The 20877-nt window shown below is 42.1% G+C and overlaps 1 protein-coding gene and 1 long non-coding RNA gene across 4 annotated transcripts; one reads left to right on the top strand and one right to left on the bottom strand.

The window, feature by feature from the left end:
* Positions 1-615: 615 nt before the first annotated feature.
* Positions 616-20833, bottom strand: LOC119557693 (breast carcinoma-amplified sequence 3 homolog). Of its 3 annotated transcripts, none has more exons than XM_037870568.1 (8): positions 19801-20830; positions 12855-13988; positions 12044-12347; positions 11055-11982; positions 10683-10989; positions 10313-10569; positions 10098-10250; positions 616-2257 (listed from the first exon to the last, which is right to left on the bottom strand). In XM_037870568.1, the coding sequence occupies exons 2-8, from the start codon at positions 13721-13723 to the stop codon at positions 1743-1745; spliced, it is 3333 nt and encodes a 1110-aa protein (XP_037726496.1). In that variant the 5' UTR covers positions 13724-13988; positions 19801-20830; the 3' UTR covers positions 616-1742. The 3 variants fall into 3 exon arrangements, with proteins under 3 accessions (XP_037726496.1, XP_037726495.1, XP_037726494.1); XM_037870567.1 differs by lacking the exon at positions 616-2257 and adding an exon at positions 3560-7639 and having other exon boundaries at positions 19801-20833; XM_037870566.1 differs by lacking the exon at positions 616-2257 and adding an exon at positions 3560-7651 and having other exon boundaries at positions 19801-20832.
* LOC119557695 lies at positions 17602-18015 on the top strand. Its single transcript, XR_005220116.1, has 2 exons — positions 17602-17693; positions 17751-18015. It is a non-coding gene; the product is annotated as an uncharacterized LOC119557695 (long non-coding RNA).
* Positions 20834-20877: the final 44 nt, after the last annotated feature.

Raw genomic sequence — 20877 nt, 5'->3', positions numbered from 1 at the left:
AAACGAACATCGGGATAAGATGCCCATATATATGTAGATATATATACTCGAATATGTAGATATAGGTTTTAAGTAAATTGTCTGCCAATTTGCGTATCTATATAATGTGTGTATATATATATGCGAAGTCATTTCCATAGACTTAGGTGGCTAAAAAGTTTTGAAAATCGAAACACAAAGTGAAGACGATAGTTGCAAGTATAAAAAATATGTTTATGTTTGTTTCTCCTCCTATATAAATCTTCCATCCTCGTTTTCATATAAAATCTTCAATCTTCTATATCCACAACCTCAACCTGGCCAGCAGTATGCGTGTGTGTGTATGTTTTTGTATCTATGATTATTTTCAGCGACCTCAGTTTTTTTTTTTGTAGGTGGAAACAGGAAGCGGCAATGAGAGCAAGGACTCAATGCTTATCTGCGATTGACTTTTGATTAGTTTTGGGATGGGATTTCTTAGTATGCTCATCTATAATATATATAAATGTGTAGATCATCGTTCAACGTTTATAAAAATATATTTGTGTTTCGCCATGAAGTTTGAACTGTTCTCTTAAGACTTTTGTTTTGGGATGTCGATAATGCACCAATGTGTGAATATTTATACTATAAGTATAACTGTAAATGGATATGTTTTATTTTTCTCAATTATTTCGGAGACTTTGTTGTTGACTTTACGTTAAGGTTTGCGTGTGAGCTTTTAATTTCTCGTTTCTTTTTTTGGAATGAATTCTCGCTTCAGAGTCGAAGAATTAAATAAACTGTGAATGCTGAAGGCAGAAATAAGACTTGGAATTGGTTAACTTTACAGGTAGCTAAATGTTACGGTATAACAAAGTGCATTCTACAACTATGGGAGAGGAAGTCTGTGTAGTAATCATTTTTTTGTTAATTATAATTCATTCCCATCCAACAGTCACAAAACGCACAGTGAATTGTTGAACTGGATTTCATTGGTTTACATAGAAAAGTATACAAAACTAAATTCCTACTTAATTAAGGTACAAAAAAAATTGGAAAAATTAGCAAATCGAAATAAGGTGAAAACTTTTTCGAATTTGGGCTTAAGGAGCTTTTCATTTTTAGTCTAAGGTAAGTAGATGGTGTTATTATGCTATTACATATTTCATATTTTGTGGTTTATTGTGTTTGCTTTATGCGCCTTCTGATCATTAGATATATGTATATATATATTTTTAATATTGTATTGTATTTCGCCTCTCGTTCGTTCTACGCTCCTCCTTTTCTTTATCTTTTTACTTTGTTTTTGTTAAATTTTATTTTAAATATCACGGCATTCAGCTGAGGTCTGATCTGATCTATTTCTTATGCTTATATATCTTTTCACACGATTTTGTTTACGTTTTTATTGCATTGGCATTTCACATTTTCGTTTTTCTGGGGGCTTTGTGTTTGTGTTTTGTGGAAATCAAAAAACAAAAATAAAAATGGCTGCAAAAACGATACCGGATATATATATCAACTATCGACTACTTGGACTAAACAAAACAAGTAAAATTAATCTACAATAGCTCATTAGAGACACAGATACAGATACGAATACCGAGGCAGATGCCGATGCCGATGCCGATGGAGAGACAGATACAGAGAATGGGTAGGGCGAGCACCGAAAGCTAAGTCTGGGTATCCTCGCCAGCACGCGGACTCGGACTGAAGAGCTGGGAGCAGATGCGTCGCAACTGGAGCTGGCCACCCAACAGGCCTGCCCTCTGGATTAACTCTCACAAATTCCGCCGGCCCAGTTGGCGATCCTCCCGCTCAGCATCCTCATCCTCCTCCACCTCGTCGTCGCGGTCGCCATCATCCTCTTCGCCATCCAGCTCCACATCCACCTCGAAGCGGGAGCCACCACCCCTCTGCGGCACTCCGCCAGTGGTGGTCGCACTCTCGCTGAAGTGCATCAAATTGGTGTCCATCAGCCCGTTTGTCAGGCTGAGTGGCGGCGACGATTGCGACGGCGGTCCTTCCAGCGAGAGGCGACTGTTGGTGCTGATGCTGCTCATGCTCAGCTGGTCGTCGAACACCTCGATGTTCACCACCGTCGACAGTTCACCGTGTTCGCCGAAAGAATGGCGAATGGGATAGTCCCCAGCATCTGTGACTTCCGATTTCTGGCCCTTGTTGTTCAGCATCGCATTGGGATTCATGTTGCCCTTGGTTGGGATTATGTTGTTGTTGATGTTGTTATTGTTGTTGTGAGCCAAGCCATCCAGCTGATCCGTGGTAAAATAAGTGCCTATGAAAGGAATATATTTAAAATAAATTAATCAACTTAATCAGTGGATTGTTAATATTTGTATTTCCCCAACAAAACATTAAAAAAATCTTAAATAATAATCACATTAATTTGATTTTATATACAAAACCCTTTACGGCGTTCATGAATTTTTCATGATTTCGGAAGAACAATATAAAAATAAAACATCAACTCCTAAGATATTTTAAATATAAATTCCGAATTTGTGCTTTTTTCCTAAGATATTTAAAATATTAATTCTGAATTTAAGCTTTTAATAGTTTTTAAATGTGATAATAATAATATTATAATGATGTTATATATGTATGATATAATATTATTATATGTCATGATATATTATAATAATATAATATGATACAATAATATTTTTTATACAATATTAAAAACTGTTGATTTTTAAAAACAATTTCATAATGTTAAATCTGCAAAACAAGATCCCAAACCCCAGTGACAACACATTTTAGCCTCATTTGTTGTTTTAACTAAAATTGCATTTATTTAATTATACATCATTTAATTAAATTAAATTTTAGTGTTTAGCGATTTCCTTGCCTCCTTTTTCATCCATCTCTCAAACGTAAATCATAAATACTGCGAGTTAGACATAATTTTTATACGATATACATATATATATATACAGAAAACAACTGATTTCCTTACTTTTTACAATCTTCTAAAGAAAAAAAATAGAGAAAAACGGAATAAAAACATACACAAGAGACAATTTCTAAAAATTTAATAAATTAACAAACGTATCAAGTATAGTAAAGAAACAAATAATAGAACATTTTAAAAGGGGACCTTGAGTGTGGGAGAAACTAGATGAAACTTGAACGAGTATGGAGAAAACTTAACGAAAGCAAAGCCTAAAAACAAGTTCAAACGATTGTGACATTGGACAATTAGTATTATAATCAATATGGTTTAGTTATTATAATTAGTTGCTTTGCAAAAGTTACACCCAGTTGGATTTTGGGCAGGAAAGTGTAGTTTCTTGGGAGAATCGTTCTATGGATAAAATTGAATACCCATATGGGGTTGAATATTTATTTAACCAGTAACTTCCAACTGTGTGTCCTGCAAGCTAGAGCTGCATGTGTGTGTGGTGTGTGGTGTGTGTGGGTGGGTGTGCGTAAGCTAGGGGGCAGGATTTCAATTTTACAAATTTCGATTTTCGCACTGAACGAATTTTCGGGCGCCATTTATGTACAATTTGAGAGCATTAATTATTTTTGATACATGATCTGTGTGCTTACGTTTAGGCCTTTTTCTTTTTCTTTCAATTAAATATATATATATTCATTTATACATATATATAAATGGGTGTGGTTTATATATATGTTATGTTGTATTCATAATTTCTAGAAATGTATAGCTAACAATATAACTTTGCACTTAAAACTCGGTTAGTATTTAAATATTTTTTGTCGCTTTTCCTCATTGGTTTTTATGTTTTTTGTCTAAACGAATAGCTACAGTCGTTTTGTTTTGTTTTTTTATGTTTTGTTTTCGCTTTAAATTATGCATTATAACTAACTTTTTGTTTTTCTTTTCGATAAATCACATTTTTTTTGCAGAGTTTTGTGTTTTGTTTTGTTTGTTTTTTTTTTTTTGTTGGTTTTTGTTTTGTGGTTACTGAAATGATTTACTTTTCTTGCACACAGCTAAAAATTATGAATCTAGAGTCATCTGTCGTGGTTGTTGTCCATTTCAATATGTGGGTTTCGAATTGCCCTCGTTTGCTGCTGTCCCCGGGTAGAAGAAGTGATTCCCTCTACTTGGCTCTGGTTCTGCCCACCGGCTGGTCACCTTCCTCCTGTTTCACGATGGGATTGGGCTGGTTGTCAGGTTGCCCTGGCTGTTCCGAAAGAGCATTATCCGGCGGCGACGGCGGCTGTGGCTGCTGCGGCTGCTGCTGCTGCTGCTGGAGCGCATGGGCAGTGGGTGCTCCTGCATCCTGTCGGTTGGCGTACAAATGCCACAGCACCACCAGGCTAAAGACGCACAGCAAACATATCGCTAATTCTTATCTCTTGCGTCGTTTCGTCTTCTTCTTTGTGGCACTCGGCGGACTGGCCACGCCCACGCCCAATCCCACAGAGGTAACGCCTCCGGCGGCGGGCAGAGTAGCCGGGGTGGCAGCACCCGTGGCCAAGTTCCCAGAGCCAGCTGCTCCGCCTGGCGAAAGGGAGGATGGCAATCCAATGCCCAGACCCAGACCTGTGGGATCCGGATGAGCAGTCGTCTCCACACTGCTCTCCTCCGCAGAGGATGTGGACGAGGAGGTGGCCGCCTCAATGGCCGCTATCAGATTTATCTTGTGCTCCAGCTTCTTGGTCTTGAGCTTGTGCGGTGCGGCATTGGTTGTGCTGGAGGAGCCGTAGACTACATTGTCATCGGATGTGGTGGCCGGCACGGGTCCCTCGCTGTCCGTGTTGGTGGCATTGGTGGCTACGCCACTGCTGCCGAAGTGCAGCAGGTCCTCGGGCAGTGATTGCTCTGGCTCTGTCTCCTCAACATCCTCATCCTCGTCGGGTATCGGCCTGGCAGCTGGTTCCTGTTCCTGCACCTCCAGCTGTGAATCGCACATGCTGATGCTAATCAAAGGACGCAGCTCCTCGTCGTCTGGTTCCCGTTCCCGTTCCCTTTGCTGCTGCTGCAGCTGGAGCTGCTTCAGTCGCTTGTGCTTCTTGCTCAGCTTCTTGATGGGCTCCTCCATGATGACAATCTCCTCGGATCCGGAAGAGGTATTCGATGTGGAGGCGGACTTCTGCAGATCCAGTGTATCCAGGGTTATGTAAACGGGTTCCGGTGTGGTCACCACCTCGGGCTGCACCTCTGGATCTATGTTCCTTATGCGTTCCTGTTCGTTTTCGTAGTGCAGGGAGCCGCACAGGGCCAGGATCAGATTTTGTTCGGTGAAACCCCGGGGTGGTGGGGAAATATTTCGCGGGATCGCCGACTTCTCCTGTAGCGGACTTTCGAAATTGATTAAGCTGACCGTTTCCTTCTTGGAGTCCTCTTTGACCTCGAGGGGTTCCAGTGCAGGAAGTGGAGGCAAGGCCTCCAGGGGCTTTAGGCCGCTTAGGAAGTCCTCAAACGTGTCCTTGACTTCTTTCGGGGGAGTATTTAGTTCCGGCAGCAGTTTCTCATCCCGCTTCTTTTCCGGACTCGCTTTAGTGGGTTTCTTGCCCAGGCTGGGATAGTCCTGAACCGCTGGCAGTTTGGGTGGAGTCTCGTCGACTACGCGCCTCCAGGCGCTGGTCGCGGCTGCCGGGATGAGGGTTTCGAGGGATTTCTCCTTCTCTTTCAGCTTTTCTTTCTCCCCCTTCTCTTTGATTTTGGCCTCTTTTTCCTTCTGCACCTCTTTCTCCTTCAACTTAGCCTCTCTTTCGAGGTCCTTGAGCTTTTCAGCTTTCTCTTTTTCCTTAAGCTTTTCCTCTCTTTCCCTTTCTTTAAGCTTTTCCTCTCGTTCCTTTTCCTTAAGCTTTTCCTCTCTTTCCTTTGCTTTAAGCTTTTCTTCCATTTCCTTTTTAAGTTTCTCTTCACGTTCCTTCTCCTTTAGTTTCTCTTGCCTTTCTTTCTCCTTGAGCTGTTCTTCTCTCTCCTTTTCCTTTTGCTTTTCTTCCCTTTCCTTTTTCTTGAGCAGCTCCTCCTTAATCTTTTCTTCTCGTTCCTTCTCCTTAAGTTTTTCTTCTCGTTCCATCTCCCTGATCTTGTCAGCTCTTTCCTTCTCCTTGATTTTCTCTTCGCGTTCCTTCTCCTTTATCTTCTCTTCCCGCTCCTTTCTAAGCTTTTCTTCTTTTTCCTTCTCCTTGATCTTTTCCTCCTTGAGCTTCTCTTCTCTCAGCTTTTCTTTGATCTTTTCCTCCTTGAGCTTCTCTTCCCTCAGCTTCTCTTTGATCTTTTCTTCCTTGAGCTTCTCTTCTCGTTCTTTCTCCTTTAACCGATCTTCTTTTTCCTTGAGCTTAAGCCTTTCTTCTCGCTCTTTCTCCTTAAGCTTTGTTTCTTTTTCTTTCTCCTTGAGCTTCAGCTCCTTCTCTTTGGATTTCTCCATTTCCTTGTCGATTGTCATGGTTTCCACTGCTCCACCCGGTTGTAGCTTCTTCTTGCCCATCCTAGGAGGCTCCTCCTCGGGATCCTGCTCGTCTTCCTCTGCCTCCTCATTCTCGTCCTGCGCATCCGACGAACTCATCTCCACATGCAAACTCAATCCCTGGGCACTGGCACTGCTCACCATGACGGCAGCAATGCTGCTCTTGTTGGCCAAAAGACTGTCTGCATGATCTGATTCCGGATCGGAGTCCTCCTCCGGCTTGGCTTTCTTCATCACCTCATTCTCCTCCTCCTCCACTATGATCTTCTCCTGCTCTAGATTCTTCTGCATTAGATTCTTCTGTTCTAGATTCTTCTGCTCTTGATTCTTCTGCTCTGGCTTTCTTTCGATCACTTTCCCGCTGGTCTTTTGCTTGTTACTCTTGGCCTTCTTCGCTGATTTGGCGATTGTGGCAGTGGTGGCCTCATCCTCGGAGGTGCCACTCCCACTCTTCTGGCTGGCAGTTTTAGTGTTGTTGCCCTGGCTGGGATTACCCTTGGGCTTGTTAAGGTTCGAAAGCTCCGCGAATTTCTGCGCTTGCGCAGCATCCTCGGCAGCTGCCAGGGATCGTAGGGCTTTCTGTTGCTGCTGCTGCTGCTGTGCCTTGTGCGATTGCTTCTGGGACTTTTGCTTCTCCTTCTGGACGAGCACCTCGTCCACCTCCTTGGCAATCACCGGTACAATCAACTTATTAACCAGCACCACTGGCGGTTGGCAAATGGCCTGCTCCAGTTCCAGCTCTGATGACGTGGCCTCTTCCGTCTTCTGATTCTTCTGGAGGAGCTTTTGTCTCTCCACCGGATCACTGCAAAAGATGGCCACCACTGGCCGAAACAGGGCCTCATCGCAATTCTCATGGATCACCGTATCCTCAGCGGCCAGTTGGCCCACCACCTCGTCCAGCATATCTGCCTGCAGTTCCCCAGAGATCCCAGCATTCAGATCCGTGACCGTTCCCAAAGGATTCACCATTTTCTCCACACGCGAATAGCTGCATATGTTGGGCAGAACGGAGGCCAGGGCGGAAATGGAATCCATCGAGTGCAAATGCGTCTCCGTATCCGGATGCTGATGGTGATGCTGATGTTGATCCTCCACCACCTCGTCCAGGTCGTTGAGGCTCTCGTGCTCGGCGAGGGCATCGTAATAGCAGGCATTATCACAATTCGAGGACGAACTTCCGATGCCGCCGGCGGCCAGGTGATCCTGGGCGGCTGGCGAGGAACCGGTGGCCAGGTGGTCGCCACACGGAGGAGCTGCATGATCTGCAGAGGCAGCTGGAGGCGGGGCACAACAACGGTGGGGCACAGGACACAGAATACAGAGCGGAGAAAAAGAGAAATAGAAGAGAAAACAAATTATGAGAAAAGCGCATTTTCGGTTCGTACAGGAAACAAAAAACAAAAAGCCAAAGGCAAATTTTGATTTCGATATTGATTCGAAGATTTGAAAATGTTTAATTGGAAAATATTTTTTAGCTTCTTTTGTTTTTTCTATTTATTGTATGCATTTATTTTTAAATATTTTAGCTAAGCTTGGTTTTGTTATTATTGGCAGTATGCGCGTTGAAAACTTTTATTTTTCGAGCAGTTGATCGATTGAAAAGGAAGCGGAAAACACTCAAAACAAAAAAGGAAAATCGAACGTGGAACAGAAATAAAAAACTTTGTAAATATAGATATTTGTTTTAGGCAAATTAAATAAATGAAAATCGAAAATATATTTTTATAACTGTCTATTTTATTTTTTGTTTTAGTGTGAAAACGAAAAGAATTATAAAATTAAAGTTAAAAAATAGTAGCGTGACATTGATTTTGGGTAAATAATAAAGAAACTGGAATATTGTTTTATCGTGAATTTTGAATTGCGTTTTTGAAATTTTTATGGCTTTGGCTTTTTATTAAAAGATTCATGTAGATTAATGTGCTCTTTCCTCTCAACCGTTCTCTCTCTCTCTCTCCCTCCCTCGCTTTCTCCCTCTCTCCATCTCACTCGATCCCAATCACTCTATGGCTTTCTCACTCGCACGTGCAATGAAACTTTCGGTTTACAATTTTTCTTTCGTCATTTTTAGCAAACGAATAAAAAATAAATAGTGTATTTAACGAATCACAAGAGACAAGGACGAAAAGGGGCACCCATAAAAAAGTGAAGCAGAAGAAGAGGAAGCGGCGAAGCATTGAGGTGAAAAGTGCATCGAGGTGAAGTAAATGCAACCATGTGAAGCATTGAGGTGAAAAGTGGGTCGAGGTGAATAAAATGCAACCATGTGATGAATAATATGCAACCATGTGATATAAAGTTCAGAAATAGTGGTGCAAATTACACAAAACTGAGTGATGAGAGTGGGATGGGTGGTAAAGTTTTAAAAAGTATATGTCAGAAAGTGTGGTTATAAGTAATAACTATTTATGAAAAGAAAAAACAAGTTTGGAAAAACATGTAAAGATCAGAAGTTCGGTGGTAAAAAAGATCGTTAAGGAAATTAAGATAATAGTTCATCAAAAGGAAAAACTAGTTTAGAAAAATTTATAAGGATCAGAAGTGCAGTGGTTAAATGGTTATGGAAATTAAGAATGTTTGGCTGTGCTGTTTCGTGGTGAGAAAAGCGTCCAAATCGAGCTGTAGAGGCAAATTTTGTTACATTTTTTTTCAGTACGGAAATCAGACTAGATCAAGGCTAAATATGTCCATACATTCTACCCGATCAGTCCAATGTAATCCCAGGGAGTTAAGTGCACGACAGGATTAACAGCGACCAATGGGGCAAAGAAGTGTTAAAAGTAGATGTGTAATATAATGTGTTGCAGTAGATTTATTTTAGCGGTAGGTAGAATTTGTGGGTTTCTTTCTTTTGGATAGAAGACTCTGCTGTGGCAAAAATGTTGTTAGCTTAAATTTAGTTGTCATTAAGATAGAAATAGATTAATTTTAGTTGTACCTCACTTTACGGCTAAACAAAAACACCAAAGAAAATATATATGGTCAATTTGCATAAGCAATGATTTATCCGGCTAGAAAAATAAAATTTCAAGAACTGAAACCAAAAAAAAACACCAAACACCAAAAAATGTCCAATGCACACACACACACACACACAGCGAGAAAGGGAGAAATGTAAATGGATGAGGAATGTAGAGAAAGATTAGTGATATAAGAAAGTTGAGTAAAAGGATCATGCTAGGGTGAGAGGTGGGAGGGATGGCTATAACATCATCATCATCAGCATCATATCATCATAGTTCATCATCATTATCAACAACCAACAACCAATGCCAATTTCGTGGTGTTTTATAATCAATTTTTAAATACAGCTTTTTTTCTTTTGTTTAAACACCAAAAATATTTTGAATTAAACATTTTCATTTTGAAAGCGTTCGAAAATTAAAACGTAAGAATATATATATATATAATAATGTGTTTCAAAAACAAAAGCTTAAAACCAAAATGTAAAAAAAAGAACATTAAACGTTTGAATAGATCGTAGACAATTAATAAAACGATTTGTGAAGACATCGAGAATCGGTTAACGATCAAGGAGGATGCCTTTGATTCGAGGGATTCACTCGATTGGATGGCCAGAACGGAACTCAGATCCCCTTTAGAACCACACAAGCAAGTCTCTTCCCACAATCATCGGCTAGCATTCGAATAGTCTTGCACAACATGCGATATTTATGTGTACATCTATCCAGGACGATTTGCGACTCGCTTGCCACTCACCCGAAGTCTCCCGTCGCGCGGCAGCCGTGGATGGGGATTCACGCATGGCATCCGCCAAATCCTCCTTGAGACGTGTGTCGCCGTGGACATAATCCGAGTCCAAGTGACCATGTCGGAAGCGATCCATCAACTTGGGACTCTGCTCAATGCTGCCTATTAGGTTCACAGAAAATACCAGTTAATTCCAGAAGCTATAGTCAGGTTCAACCTCTTACTGTAAGATCCGGATTCGATAAGAACCGGTACTCCGGCACCGCTGCGTCCCGTCACCGCTGAGCTACCAATGCCAGATCCTCCCACCGAGGTGCCTGCTGCATTCAGTGGCATGTTCAGCGGACTGGACCGATCCTTGGCCCCCACCGAACCCACTCCCAGAGCAGACGAAGCTGCTGCCGTCGAGGGCAGCGTGTTGGTCGACGTCTTGGTAACGCCTATCTCCACCGCCTCTGCATCGACGTGGTTCAGATTCGAACTGAAAGAGAACACATAAATACGAATAAGTATTGGGATATATAATAAATCAAATGCTAAATTAATTGCTATTAAAGATATCTTTAGTAATCCTCAATGGCATATATTCCTCACCCGCTGGGCGTGTTGTAGTTCTTAAAGACAAACTGCGGTCCCATCCACAGCCGGCGGTGGGGACCCGCGTGCGTGATGATCTCCACCTGCGCCAGCCAGCTTTCGGCCCGCTCGTCCGGCTCATCGAAATGATGAGCGCTGTCCAGCAGCAGGCTGGCATGGCGATCCTTGATCAGCCAATTGTCCAGCGTTAGCGGTGGTGCGATTTCTTGAGATCCATCCTTGCGCCGCCCCAGGTTCCACTGGGCGCGGGCCTCCACCTCCAGCTCGATGGGCGTGTCATCACAAATCTTCTCTTTGGCAACATCTGTGCAAGGATGAGTAAATGCCATTCAGTAGATGAAACAAGAACACACCAATTGAGTGACTCACGTGAGGCTAGCTTAGTGTCCAGATCGTACTGGATGAGTGCCCCGTGTCCGGCCATCACGAAGAGCGAGTCCACCGCCTTGCGCTGGACGCGATGCGGTTGCTCTCGTGTCGCCATCGGTGGCTCCAGCAGCCAGGAGCGCGACTTGGCGAAGATGGAACAGACGCTCAGCGGTTTGCCACTGTCGTCCGACAGCGAGGAGAGGCGCTGTCGCTGTCGTTGGCTACTGCTGCCCACACCAACGCCTCCATGACCGCCGGAACTCGCTCCGGTGCCCATGCCAACACCGCCGCCCACTCCACCGCCCAAGCCAGCCGATCCTGGCGGTGATCCTAGAGTGAAGGGCTGGCGCAGCTGGGCCAGCGGCTGTACCACCGACGGCCGCGGATATGGCGGCAACGTGGGATTGTGATACGGCTGCAGCGACTGCACGAACGTCGTGCTCTCCGAGTGCGAGATCGGCGAACTGGAGCGGCCATCTGCTCCGAGGCCGGCGCTCCGGTGGAAGCGTGACAGCTTGTTGACCACATGCAGCGAGGTGTGCGTGCGAACGCCCATGGCGCCGCCGTAGGGCGTGATGGGGAAGACGTGGGTGGTGCCGCGCAGCGTAGACACGGCAGCCCAGCGCGAGTCCAGCGAGAAGGCGATGTGCTGCACCTTGGCGCTGGTATCACCGCGATGTAGCACGTACAGGTGGTGCACGGCGGCCAGGCTGGGACCAACCGGATGCGGTTGCACTCGGAACACGTGGAAATCGTGGCCGCGTCGATCGGCGGTGAGGAGCAGCATGCCGGAACTGTCGAACTCCATGGCCACCAGAGCCTCGCTGTGGGCCACAAAGTGAGCCACGATGGGATCGCCACCGCCCTGGGAGCCACCCGTTGAGCTCAACGGAGTACCCGTCGTGGGGCTGTAGTCCTTCACCGGATGCTGCAATCGGAAAGATCAGTTATAGATCAGGTCGGGAAAGGTAAATCCCATTTCCACCCACCTTCACATCGATGATGGTGACCACACCCGACTGCTTGGCATCCGGACCGCCGCTGGCCGAGTCGAAGCTGCTGCTCTTGGAGCTGGCACCGCTGCCGGCGGTGGTGCCCGTCAGACCGGCGGCCACCTGCTCGCCCAGCTCTCGCAGTCCCTTGCCAAAGGATTTGGCCGCATTAAGCACAGTGGCCGTGTAACTGGGAACGCCCTCGCCATCGCATCCGCCGCCGCTGCGCTTTGAGTGCAGCAACTTGTGCTCTGCATACGCCAGCCAGCGCGGTCCCAGCGCAATGGGATTGGGGTTGATCCTGCCAAGAAAGAGAGCGAATTATAATTATAAGTTCAAGTTCTAGGCGAGTGTGGATTGGCTACCGCCAGTTCACTACAAAGTTCAACTGAAACTAATCCTAACTTACATCACGTTTTAACCCACCTCTAGTTCAACTAAGAACTGTAATCAAAGTTAATCGACCCTCTAAATTGAGGCCATTACCTCCTCATTATCATTATTTCCAAATGATTGGGCGGCATAACTAACTTCACTTTGAACTGAACGATCAAATGGCATTTACATACATATATGTATATACTTTAATAATTAGATAAGAAATTATTAAAGTAGTACATTTGACCCTATAAAAGGTTACCAATGACTTTATTGTATCTCTAAGACCTTAATTAATCGAATTGAAACCCGGAATATTTAACTATAAGGTGAATAATCAAAAAGTCTATAGAGTGGACTAGAAAATCAAAGCATTGGAGTAAGCTCAACTGAAGTACTAGGATATATAAATTCCATTGAGTGCACTCACCCCGGACTGGGATAGCAGGTGGTGATGGTTAGGCGGTCCTCCAGCGTCCTGGCATCGAAGACGGCGATCCGTTCGTGGAACGTGATGACCACCGCTGATCGATTTGCCTGGATGTCCAGCACGGCGTTCTTGAACTTGATCGTCTTGACCTGGACGCCCGTTTTGAGGGACATAAAGTTCACGGCACTGAATTGGGCGGCTGCCGATACGCCAATACCGCCAACTCCTCCACCCGATCCGCCGACTATTGTGATTCCACCGCCGCCGCCACCCAAACCCAATCCCGGATTGCCAGCCAGTAGACCGCTGGCCGCTGCACTGCCTCCATCGACGAACGCCACCAGGGGACGTTTCTCGGCAAAAGCATCGACCGGCTCATCCGCCCGCCCATTCTCGTCCAGGGCAACAGCCGTGGCCGGCGTGGGCAGCACCCGGAGGGCAGTGACGACGCCGTGACGCCAGGATAGCACCTCAACGGCCTCGCCATTGGCCGGAATGGCCCACACTTGGACGCCCAGACCGTAGCCGAGTATCAGAAGCAGTGGCGGCGCTGCATTCCCCTCCAGCTCCCAGTCATCACCGAAGCGCGGATCGCTGACATCTGCACACGTTTCGAAACGGGCCCAGGTGATGGTGTCCTTGGGATCCTGCACCGGCTGATTGGCCAATGTCACCTCATTGATGAAGCCAATGGCCGAGTCGAGGATCGAGCGATCCGACACTGTTTGCGGCGGCACAATGGCGGGCACGGCGGTGCCCGATTTGCTGCTACTGCCGGCCGAAGCGGAGCCAGAACCGGATCCGGAGCTCGATCCAATGCCGGAACCGACCACGCCGGAGGGATGGCGGCGTGGCGAGTCCGCGGACATGATGCGGTGGCTGATGGGGGGGATGGCCGGTGGTGGCTGCTGATGGCCGCCGGAATCGCTCCTCTTCTAGCTGCTACCACAGCTGCTGCCAATGATGCAGTGCCTCCACACTGGAGGTCAGTGGACTGCGGGCGGCTGGGGGGGTGGCAGTGGGCAGTGGGTGTTGCTCTCTCTCTCTCTCTCTCTCACTCGCTTATGCTATTTCTCCCCTGGAGACACTGCGTCTGATCGGTTCTTTCTCTTTCTGTGGCTCTCTTGTTGTCAACTGCAAATAGAAAGCAAAAACAATAAATAAACAAATTAAACAATCTCACACATGCATCTTCCGCGCTCTCCGCTCCCCGCTCTTTTCACTCTCTTTAGGGTGAACCCGAATAGGCGGTCAAGAGACCTTTGCCCGAATATGTGAAATATGATCTTGTAGTTTGGAGATCTTATGATGATAGTCGCTCAACCTTTTGTTGGCTTTTTTGCATGTCATTATGATTCATTATGTGCGTTGACTCACTCATTGCACAATACATTTGCTGTTGAATAGCCTTTAAACTGGTTGTAAAAACAATAATATAAAATAAGCTTCATTTAGTATTTCAAAAATAAAATCACCAGATAATTTTAAGAAAATAATACAAATACATTACTTCCAATAAAAAGATAATGTTTGCATTAGAAAGGGCCACACTGCGTATGAGCGATAAAATAAAACAACATCAACTATGATGAAACAGTAAAATAAAGTCCACCCTAATGGTCATTCCATTCCGTTCCGTTTTCCCTTTGTCTCAATCAAAAAGCTTTAATCTTTGGACAGAGCCAACCCCCCACCACCCACTGTCACCTTCAGCCCCACCCCCCTTCCCATCACCACTTTACGCTCTCTTGTTACCAATTTATTAGCGCATTACGTGGATTTTCTGCTCCACACTTTGTTTTTATTTTAATTTATATTTTTTTTTCGGGTGCTTTTTGTACCCCTTTGCTTTTGTCAATTCCGATTCCATGGGTCGCACATTACGTGCAATAAAAAAACAACAAAATACGCTTACAAATTGTTTGTATAAGAAAAAAGAAAAAATGCTAGAACTACGCAAAAATTTAAACAATATTTGTTGTTTTTCTTTTTCACACTGCCAACGCGAAAACAAAACAAGCTCCAAGCCACAACAACAAACCTCAAAGTCACGCAGAAATCATCAGGCCATTTGCTTTGGCTTCTAGTTTTAGTTTTCTGTTCCGTTTTCGCCTACGATTCGCCAGCAAAACGCAATATGCAAACACAAAGAAGCTCTCTGTTTCCCCCATTTATTGAAAATAACCGTTTTAGCCAAGCCGCAGATCTCTTTCACCTCCCCTTTCCAATTGGCGAAACGAAAAAAAGGAATTGAGCGAGAAGAGCAAACGACGATAGTGCAACAATTGTCCAGAAAAGGAAAACACATTAACCCACATGACCCCACGAGAAATTAGTATTGGGAATACTTCGTTTCAGGGGAAAAATATCTATGTAATTATATCTATTTTTATATTTACCAAACTTGTAAAGCAACAAAACTTATAATCAACAAAATTTAAAATTAAAATTAACAAAATTAACAGCTCTAAAATCTATCGAAAGCTAATTTCTAAGATTCATATTCTTCAAATTGATCCACTTTAATGCTAGCTATTAATATGATTCGAACCCATTAAATTCCGAATTTAATGTTATGTGCCACACCTCCAATACACTTTAAAAACATTTAAAACATATTTATAATTCTTTGACTATCTTCCAAGTGGTAATTCCATTAATTATTCAAACCGTTCAGAGGACAGCGGGTGAACGATCCCTAGCGAGATGATTACTTAAATAACGATTTATTCAGTAAATACATATGCAGCTTGCAAAACTTTTCCACGTGTGGAATTGATTAAGCGAGTATTTCGCCACATATAGATAGAAATGAGGTAATTATACTTATATATACTATATACACACGTATGCACATGGCATATAGTATTCCGTATTGCAATTGGCAAATGATAAGCCATGAAGTCGTGTTGTAAAGGCGTAATGATTCAATTAAACGCTTGTGAAAATTGCGAAATTCCGAAGAGGCATTACTTTTGAAGCACTTGAAGTTCCCAAAAGAAAGAACATATGTGTGATGGGGTGGGGGTCTTAAGGGTTAAGCCCCCAAAAAATAAAGGGTATCTTCATAAAGCGGGGAGTGGGGGGGTGGGAAGAGTGCAGCTGCATCGCTGCATTCCTCAATTGGCTTGGCACACGCGCAACAAAAACAATAACAAGCAATGTCACACACACACACACACACACCCAAAGGCTACTCGTGAGAGAAAGAGATGGCCTCCCGCCCCCTGGCTGTTCCTCTCTCCCTCCCACCCACGGCCACCATAAGTAACGCATTTGTCTTTGTTCAGCAATAGGAATCCAAACGGCATTAATTTCGTGGGGGAGAAAGAGAAAGACCTCCTCTCAATGTTAATACAGCCAAACCTCCAAAACGCATTCCAGCAGTACAAATTTTGGGTCACCAAATATTTACGGAGAAAACATTTTTAGAGGATTTCAACTACATTTATAGCAAGGTAAAAAACAATTGATATTTTGAAACTTCTTTAACTCGAAATCTATTTTATATAAAAATGCATAAAAACGCATTTCAGCATTAAAAATGTTGGATCACCAAATATTTACTGAGAAAACATTTTTAGAGGATTTCAACTACATTTTTTTTAAGGTTAAAAACAATTGTAATTTTGCCACTTCTTTAAGTTGAAATCTATGTTATGTACAAAAATGTATATAAACGCATTCCAGCATTAAAATTTGGGTCACCAAATATTTACTGATAAAACATTCTTAGAGGGTTTTAGCTAAATTTATTGTAAGGTTAAAAACAATTGTAATTTTGAAACTTATTTAAGTTGAAATCTATGTTATGTATAAAAATGCATAGAAACGCCAAATATTTATTGATAAAACATTTTTAGAGGACTTCAGCTACATTTATTGTAAGGTTAAAAACAATTGTAATTTTGCAACTTCTTTGAGATAAAATCTATGTTATGTTTCAAAATGTATAAACATATTTTGTTAAGCTATGTATTAATATACATACATAAATATCACATATGTAAGTTGAAAAACACAATTTTTGAGTTAATATTGCAGAACGGTTTTTTGTGTTTTTTATGTATAAAATTGCATCATCCTATCTTTAATACACAGAACGTGAAAAAACATTCGTCATACTAAAAATATTTTTTATATATCTGAACCAAGCATGTCTAAACATGTATGTACATTGCTCATAAAGTTTTTATTTTCAAAACAATGTTCAGCTTTTCAAAACTTCGATAAGATTCTTTTTACAGAAGTTAGACTTTGCTTGCCCTCGCCTTAGTTTACACGTATCCTTGAAACCCAATCAATTCCAGCCCAAGTTCAGGCCAACGCATAAACGAATCTCAGGCTCAAATGCAATTGCAGAAAGAGAGGAAGAGGAAAGAGAGAAAGAGAGGAAGAGAATGCAAAGGAAAAGAGAAACCCCAGCATGTTTTTTGTTTTTTCACTCGTTTTGGGCCCATTGTTTATGCTGCCCGTTGCCAAAAGCCACTTGACAAAATCTCAGCAACTATCTTTTCCCTTTTCCTTTGTTTCCTTTTCCTTTTACGATAGCCAAAGATAGCCAACAATAGCTCACTCGCACACGAATGCAATTCGCGAACAGGTGTTACTATAAATACCCACACACCGTTTAGATACATATTAGACATGCAATTTCATCAGTTCTGGTAAAAACGTGTTTTTTTAGGCTGTGAGTAACAGCAGCTTAAATGCAACAGAAATAATAGTTATCAGCGTCAAGAATACACGACAAAATAGGATAAATATATTATATGAACAAGTAATAAAATGCTTTTTATTATTGATAATTGTAGCATTTGTTGCTCCCCCAAAGTGCACGTAAAGTATCTGTGAAACACATTTCTATATAGCACAAGTTCATCAACCCACACACAGCTGATTATTTTCACTAGATTACGGACGAAATAATTTCTATTGAGGCAGATTACAGAGGAATACGTATATCAGTCACACAGGCCCCCGTACACCTCACCAGATGATAAGGCTTCTGGGTCGCCGTCCACGTCCCTCAACCTTTGGCAGTCCTTGGATGCGAACAAAGGAACCCCTTGGTCTAGTGTAGATAAAACTAACCTATAGGCCATGCAAATACGCACAGTAGAACTTTATCGAAATAAACTGCCTGAACCACTTAACTTAACTCAGTTTTAATAGAGATTTACTGTGATAAATTCACTTTGTTTTAGGTACTTGATTACATTTATCCACATATAAATCAGTCAAAAAAAACTGGATGATTATAAATACATAAATATTCCTTTGAATTTCAATAAATGATATATTAGACTATATAAGAAAGATTTGAAAACAACTTTTATATTTAAAACATAATCTTTTTTAATATTTCTAAAATATGTGATTGATTATAGATTGTACAGACAATATATTTTTTAATGGTACAAGAAAACCCCTCTTTTAATTTTTAATAGGAGTTTTTCTGTAGCATTTTCTATGATCATGATACTAAAATTAAAAAATCTGAATCCATCTTAAAACCAAGAAAATAATTGATTTAAATCATATAATTTGAAAATATTAAATATAAATGTTTAAATAAAAGGTAATAAAAATGAGAAAATGAAAATATAAATTATTCAAATAGATTTACTAATTACAATTATTAAAGACGAGTTTACTTTATTAAAGCTCCACTGTAGTGCTGACAGGCGGAATGCAATTTTCGCTTTTTTTATGTTGTGTTCTTCTGCTTTTGTGTTTCTGCTTTTTTTCAATGGCACCCACCCACTCGCCCAAACATTGCCAGATTTTTTGGCAAACATTTCTATTAGGTAAAATCATATGTGGGCGAGGAGGGAAGTGGGGCGGAGGAGGAGGAGAAGAAGAAGAGCAGGCAGATACTGGGGGTGGCAATTGAAAAATGTCACTTTTAATGTGCGTTTTAAATTCGTAAATGAAGCGAAAACAATTTGTGCCATTCAAATATTTTTGTTATTTTTTGATTACACGACCAGCGTGTTGTTTCTGTCAATGTTGTTGTTGTTGTTGTTGCCCTTAAATACAGTTGGAAAACAAAGAGCCAAAAGCAGAGCAATTATCAAAATATATACACAAGTGAGAGAGGGATAGAGAGAGAGAGAGAGAGGGAGAAGAGAGCCGAAAACGAAAACAAAACTAACACACATTCAGATGCACTTGAATGCACACACAAACGCATTTGCAGCAACTCAGCTGCAACGAAATTTTGTTGTTGCTCTCTCTCGCAGCGTCGCACAGTGGAGCGAAACGCAGAAAGCAAATTGTTTGTTTTATATAAAAATGAAAATATAGAACAGGTGATTTCACGTTATAAATATGGAATATCTGAATAATAATAATGTATTTGAAAATATGTTCAAAATCTAGATCTTCCCTATCAAATTTAAATTTTCAGAATAATAATAACACACATTTGCTTTCATTAAACCTCTGTTCTTTTCACTTTTTATCCACTGTGCCCAAATGTGTTCCATTATCAGTCCGTTTCGTTTCCACTGCTTTGTTGTTGCCCGTCTAATGCGCACATACACACACATGTTTACATATGTATATAGGCGAGTGTATCTGTGTGTGACTTTTTCTCCTTCATTGTTTGTGTTTTGAAATATTGTTTTTTTCGCGTCACAGCCAAAACAAAATTTCCACTACTTTTGACATTTAAATAACAGCAAATACTTGGTGGTACAAAAAGCTCTGCTATCTCTGTCCACTTCTCCTCGTCCCCTCGATTTTCGCTCTATTCTTGGCTCTTTGCACCATTTACACATCCGTGATTTCGACAGGGCAATAATAAACAAATAGTTGCATAAATAGAGGTTTGATTTTCGATTTACATATGTATATACACGATTTTTTTTTCATTCTTTTTCGTTCGTTTTTTTTTTTTGCGCGTCAAACAAAAACAACTAGAAGAAGAGGAAGAACTTACCACTTGCGTTGTTGTTGCTGTTCGTTGGTTGAATCTGAATCAGCAGCTGAAACACAACTCGTTCCACTTTTCTCACACGTTCCGCGCAAAAACAACAACACAAACAAAAATCATATGTTTTCAGCTGCTCGCTCTCGCTCTCTTGCTCTCAATGTCTCTCTCTCTCTCTCTTGTGTTGGCTTTTGTTGTTGATTTCCTTCTGCTGTTGTTGTTCTTGTTACTGTTGTTTTTCGAGATCCTCTTTTTTATTATCTTCGTTTGTTGCAGGCGGCAGCAGCAGCAACAAAATCTCCAACTGCGTCTTGCTTTTCCTCTCTCTTTCTTTAACGCCCCCTTTTAGTTGCTTTTAATTATTTGTTTTTTGTTGTTTTGCCACGCCCTCTAAGTGTCGTCGCTTAATTTTTTTTTTGGGCTTCCACTAATTAATTTCAGCTTTTTTCGAAACGCGCAGCCAGTTCTCAACTGCGGAGCTCGAGTTTTGTTTGAAAAAAACTGAACTTTTTGTTTCTTCCTCTTCTGCCGCTGCCGCCGTCGACGCAGAGCCCTATTGCTGGCTCACTCGCACTCACACACACACGCACACGACCAATACCAACGACTGCGCTGCGTCGTACGTTTTATTTTCTTCTACTTCTTTTTCGTCGTTATTCGTTTATGATTTTGTTATTGTTGTACTGCCTACTGCCAATGTTGTTGTTGCTGCACAAAAAGTAACTGCGACATTCAAATTAATTCTGCAATCGTTCGCCTTGTTTTTGAACTCTCCGTTAACTTATATATATATATATATGTATCGATTAAAGACGATTTATGCGTCGCAACAGAAAAAAAAAACAGAAAATAACCAAGAGAGACTGCTGCCAAAACGAAAGGGAAAAAAACTAGTACTAGCTGGTCTGACTGCTAGCGAGCGTTTGCCTTTATTCGTGTAATATCTTTAGCGGACACTTAGTATTATTAATTGTTATTATTTTGGTTGCTGCGCTGTTTCTGTCTCTGTTTTTTGTCTCTCTCTTCTGGGTGCTGGGCCAATGTGACCGTGGCGGCTAGAAACCAAATGCCCAATTGGCAGGGTGA

This window comes from Drosophila subpulchrella, chromosome X (genome assembly GCF_014743375.2).
Source record: "Drosophila subpulchrella strain 33 F10 #4 breed RU33 chromosome X, RU_Dsub_v1.1 Primary Assembly, whole genome shotgun sequence".
Taxonomy (NCBI): domain Eukaryota; kingdom Metazoa; phylum Arthropoda; class Insecta; order Diptera; family Drosophilidae; genus Drosophila; species Drosophila subpulchrella.
The sequence above is the reverse complement of the archived record's forward strand: the minus strand, read 5'-3'. Positions and strand labels throughout refer to the sequence as shown.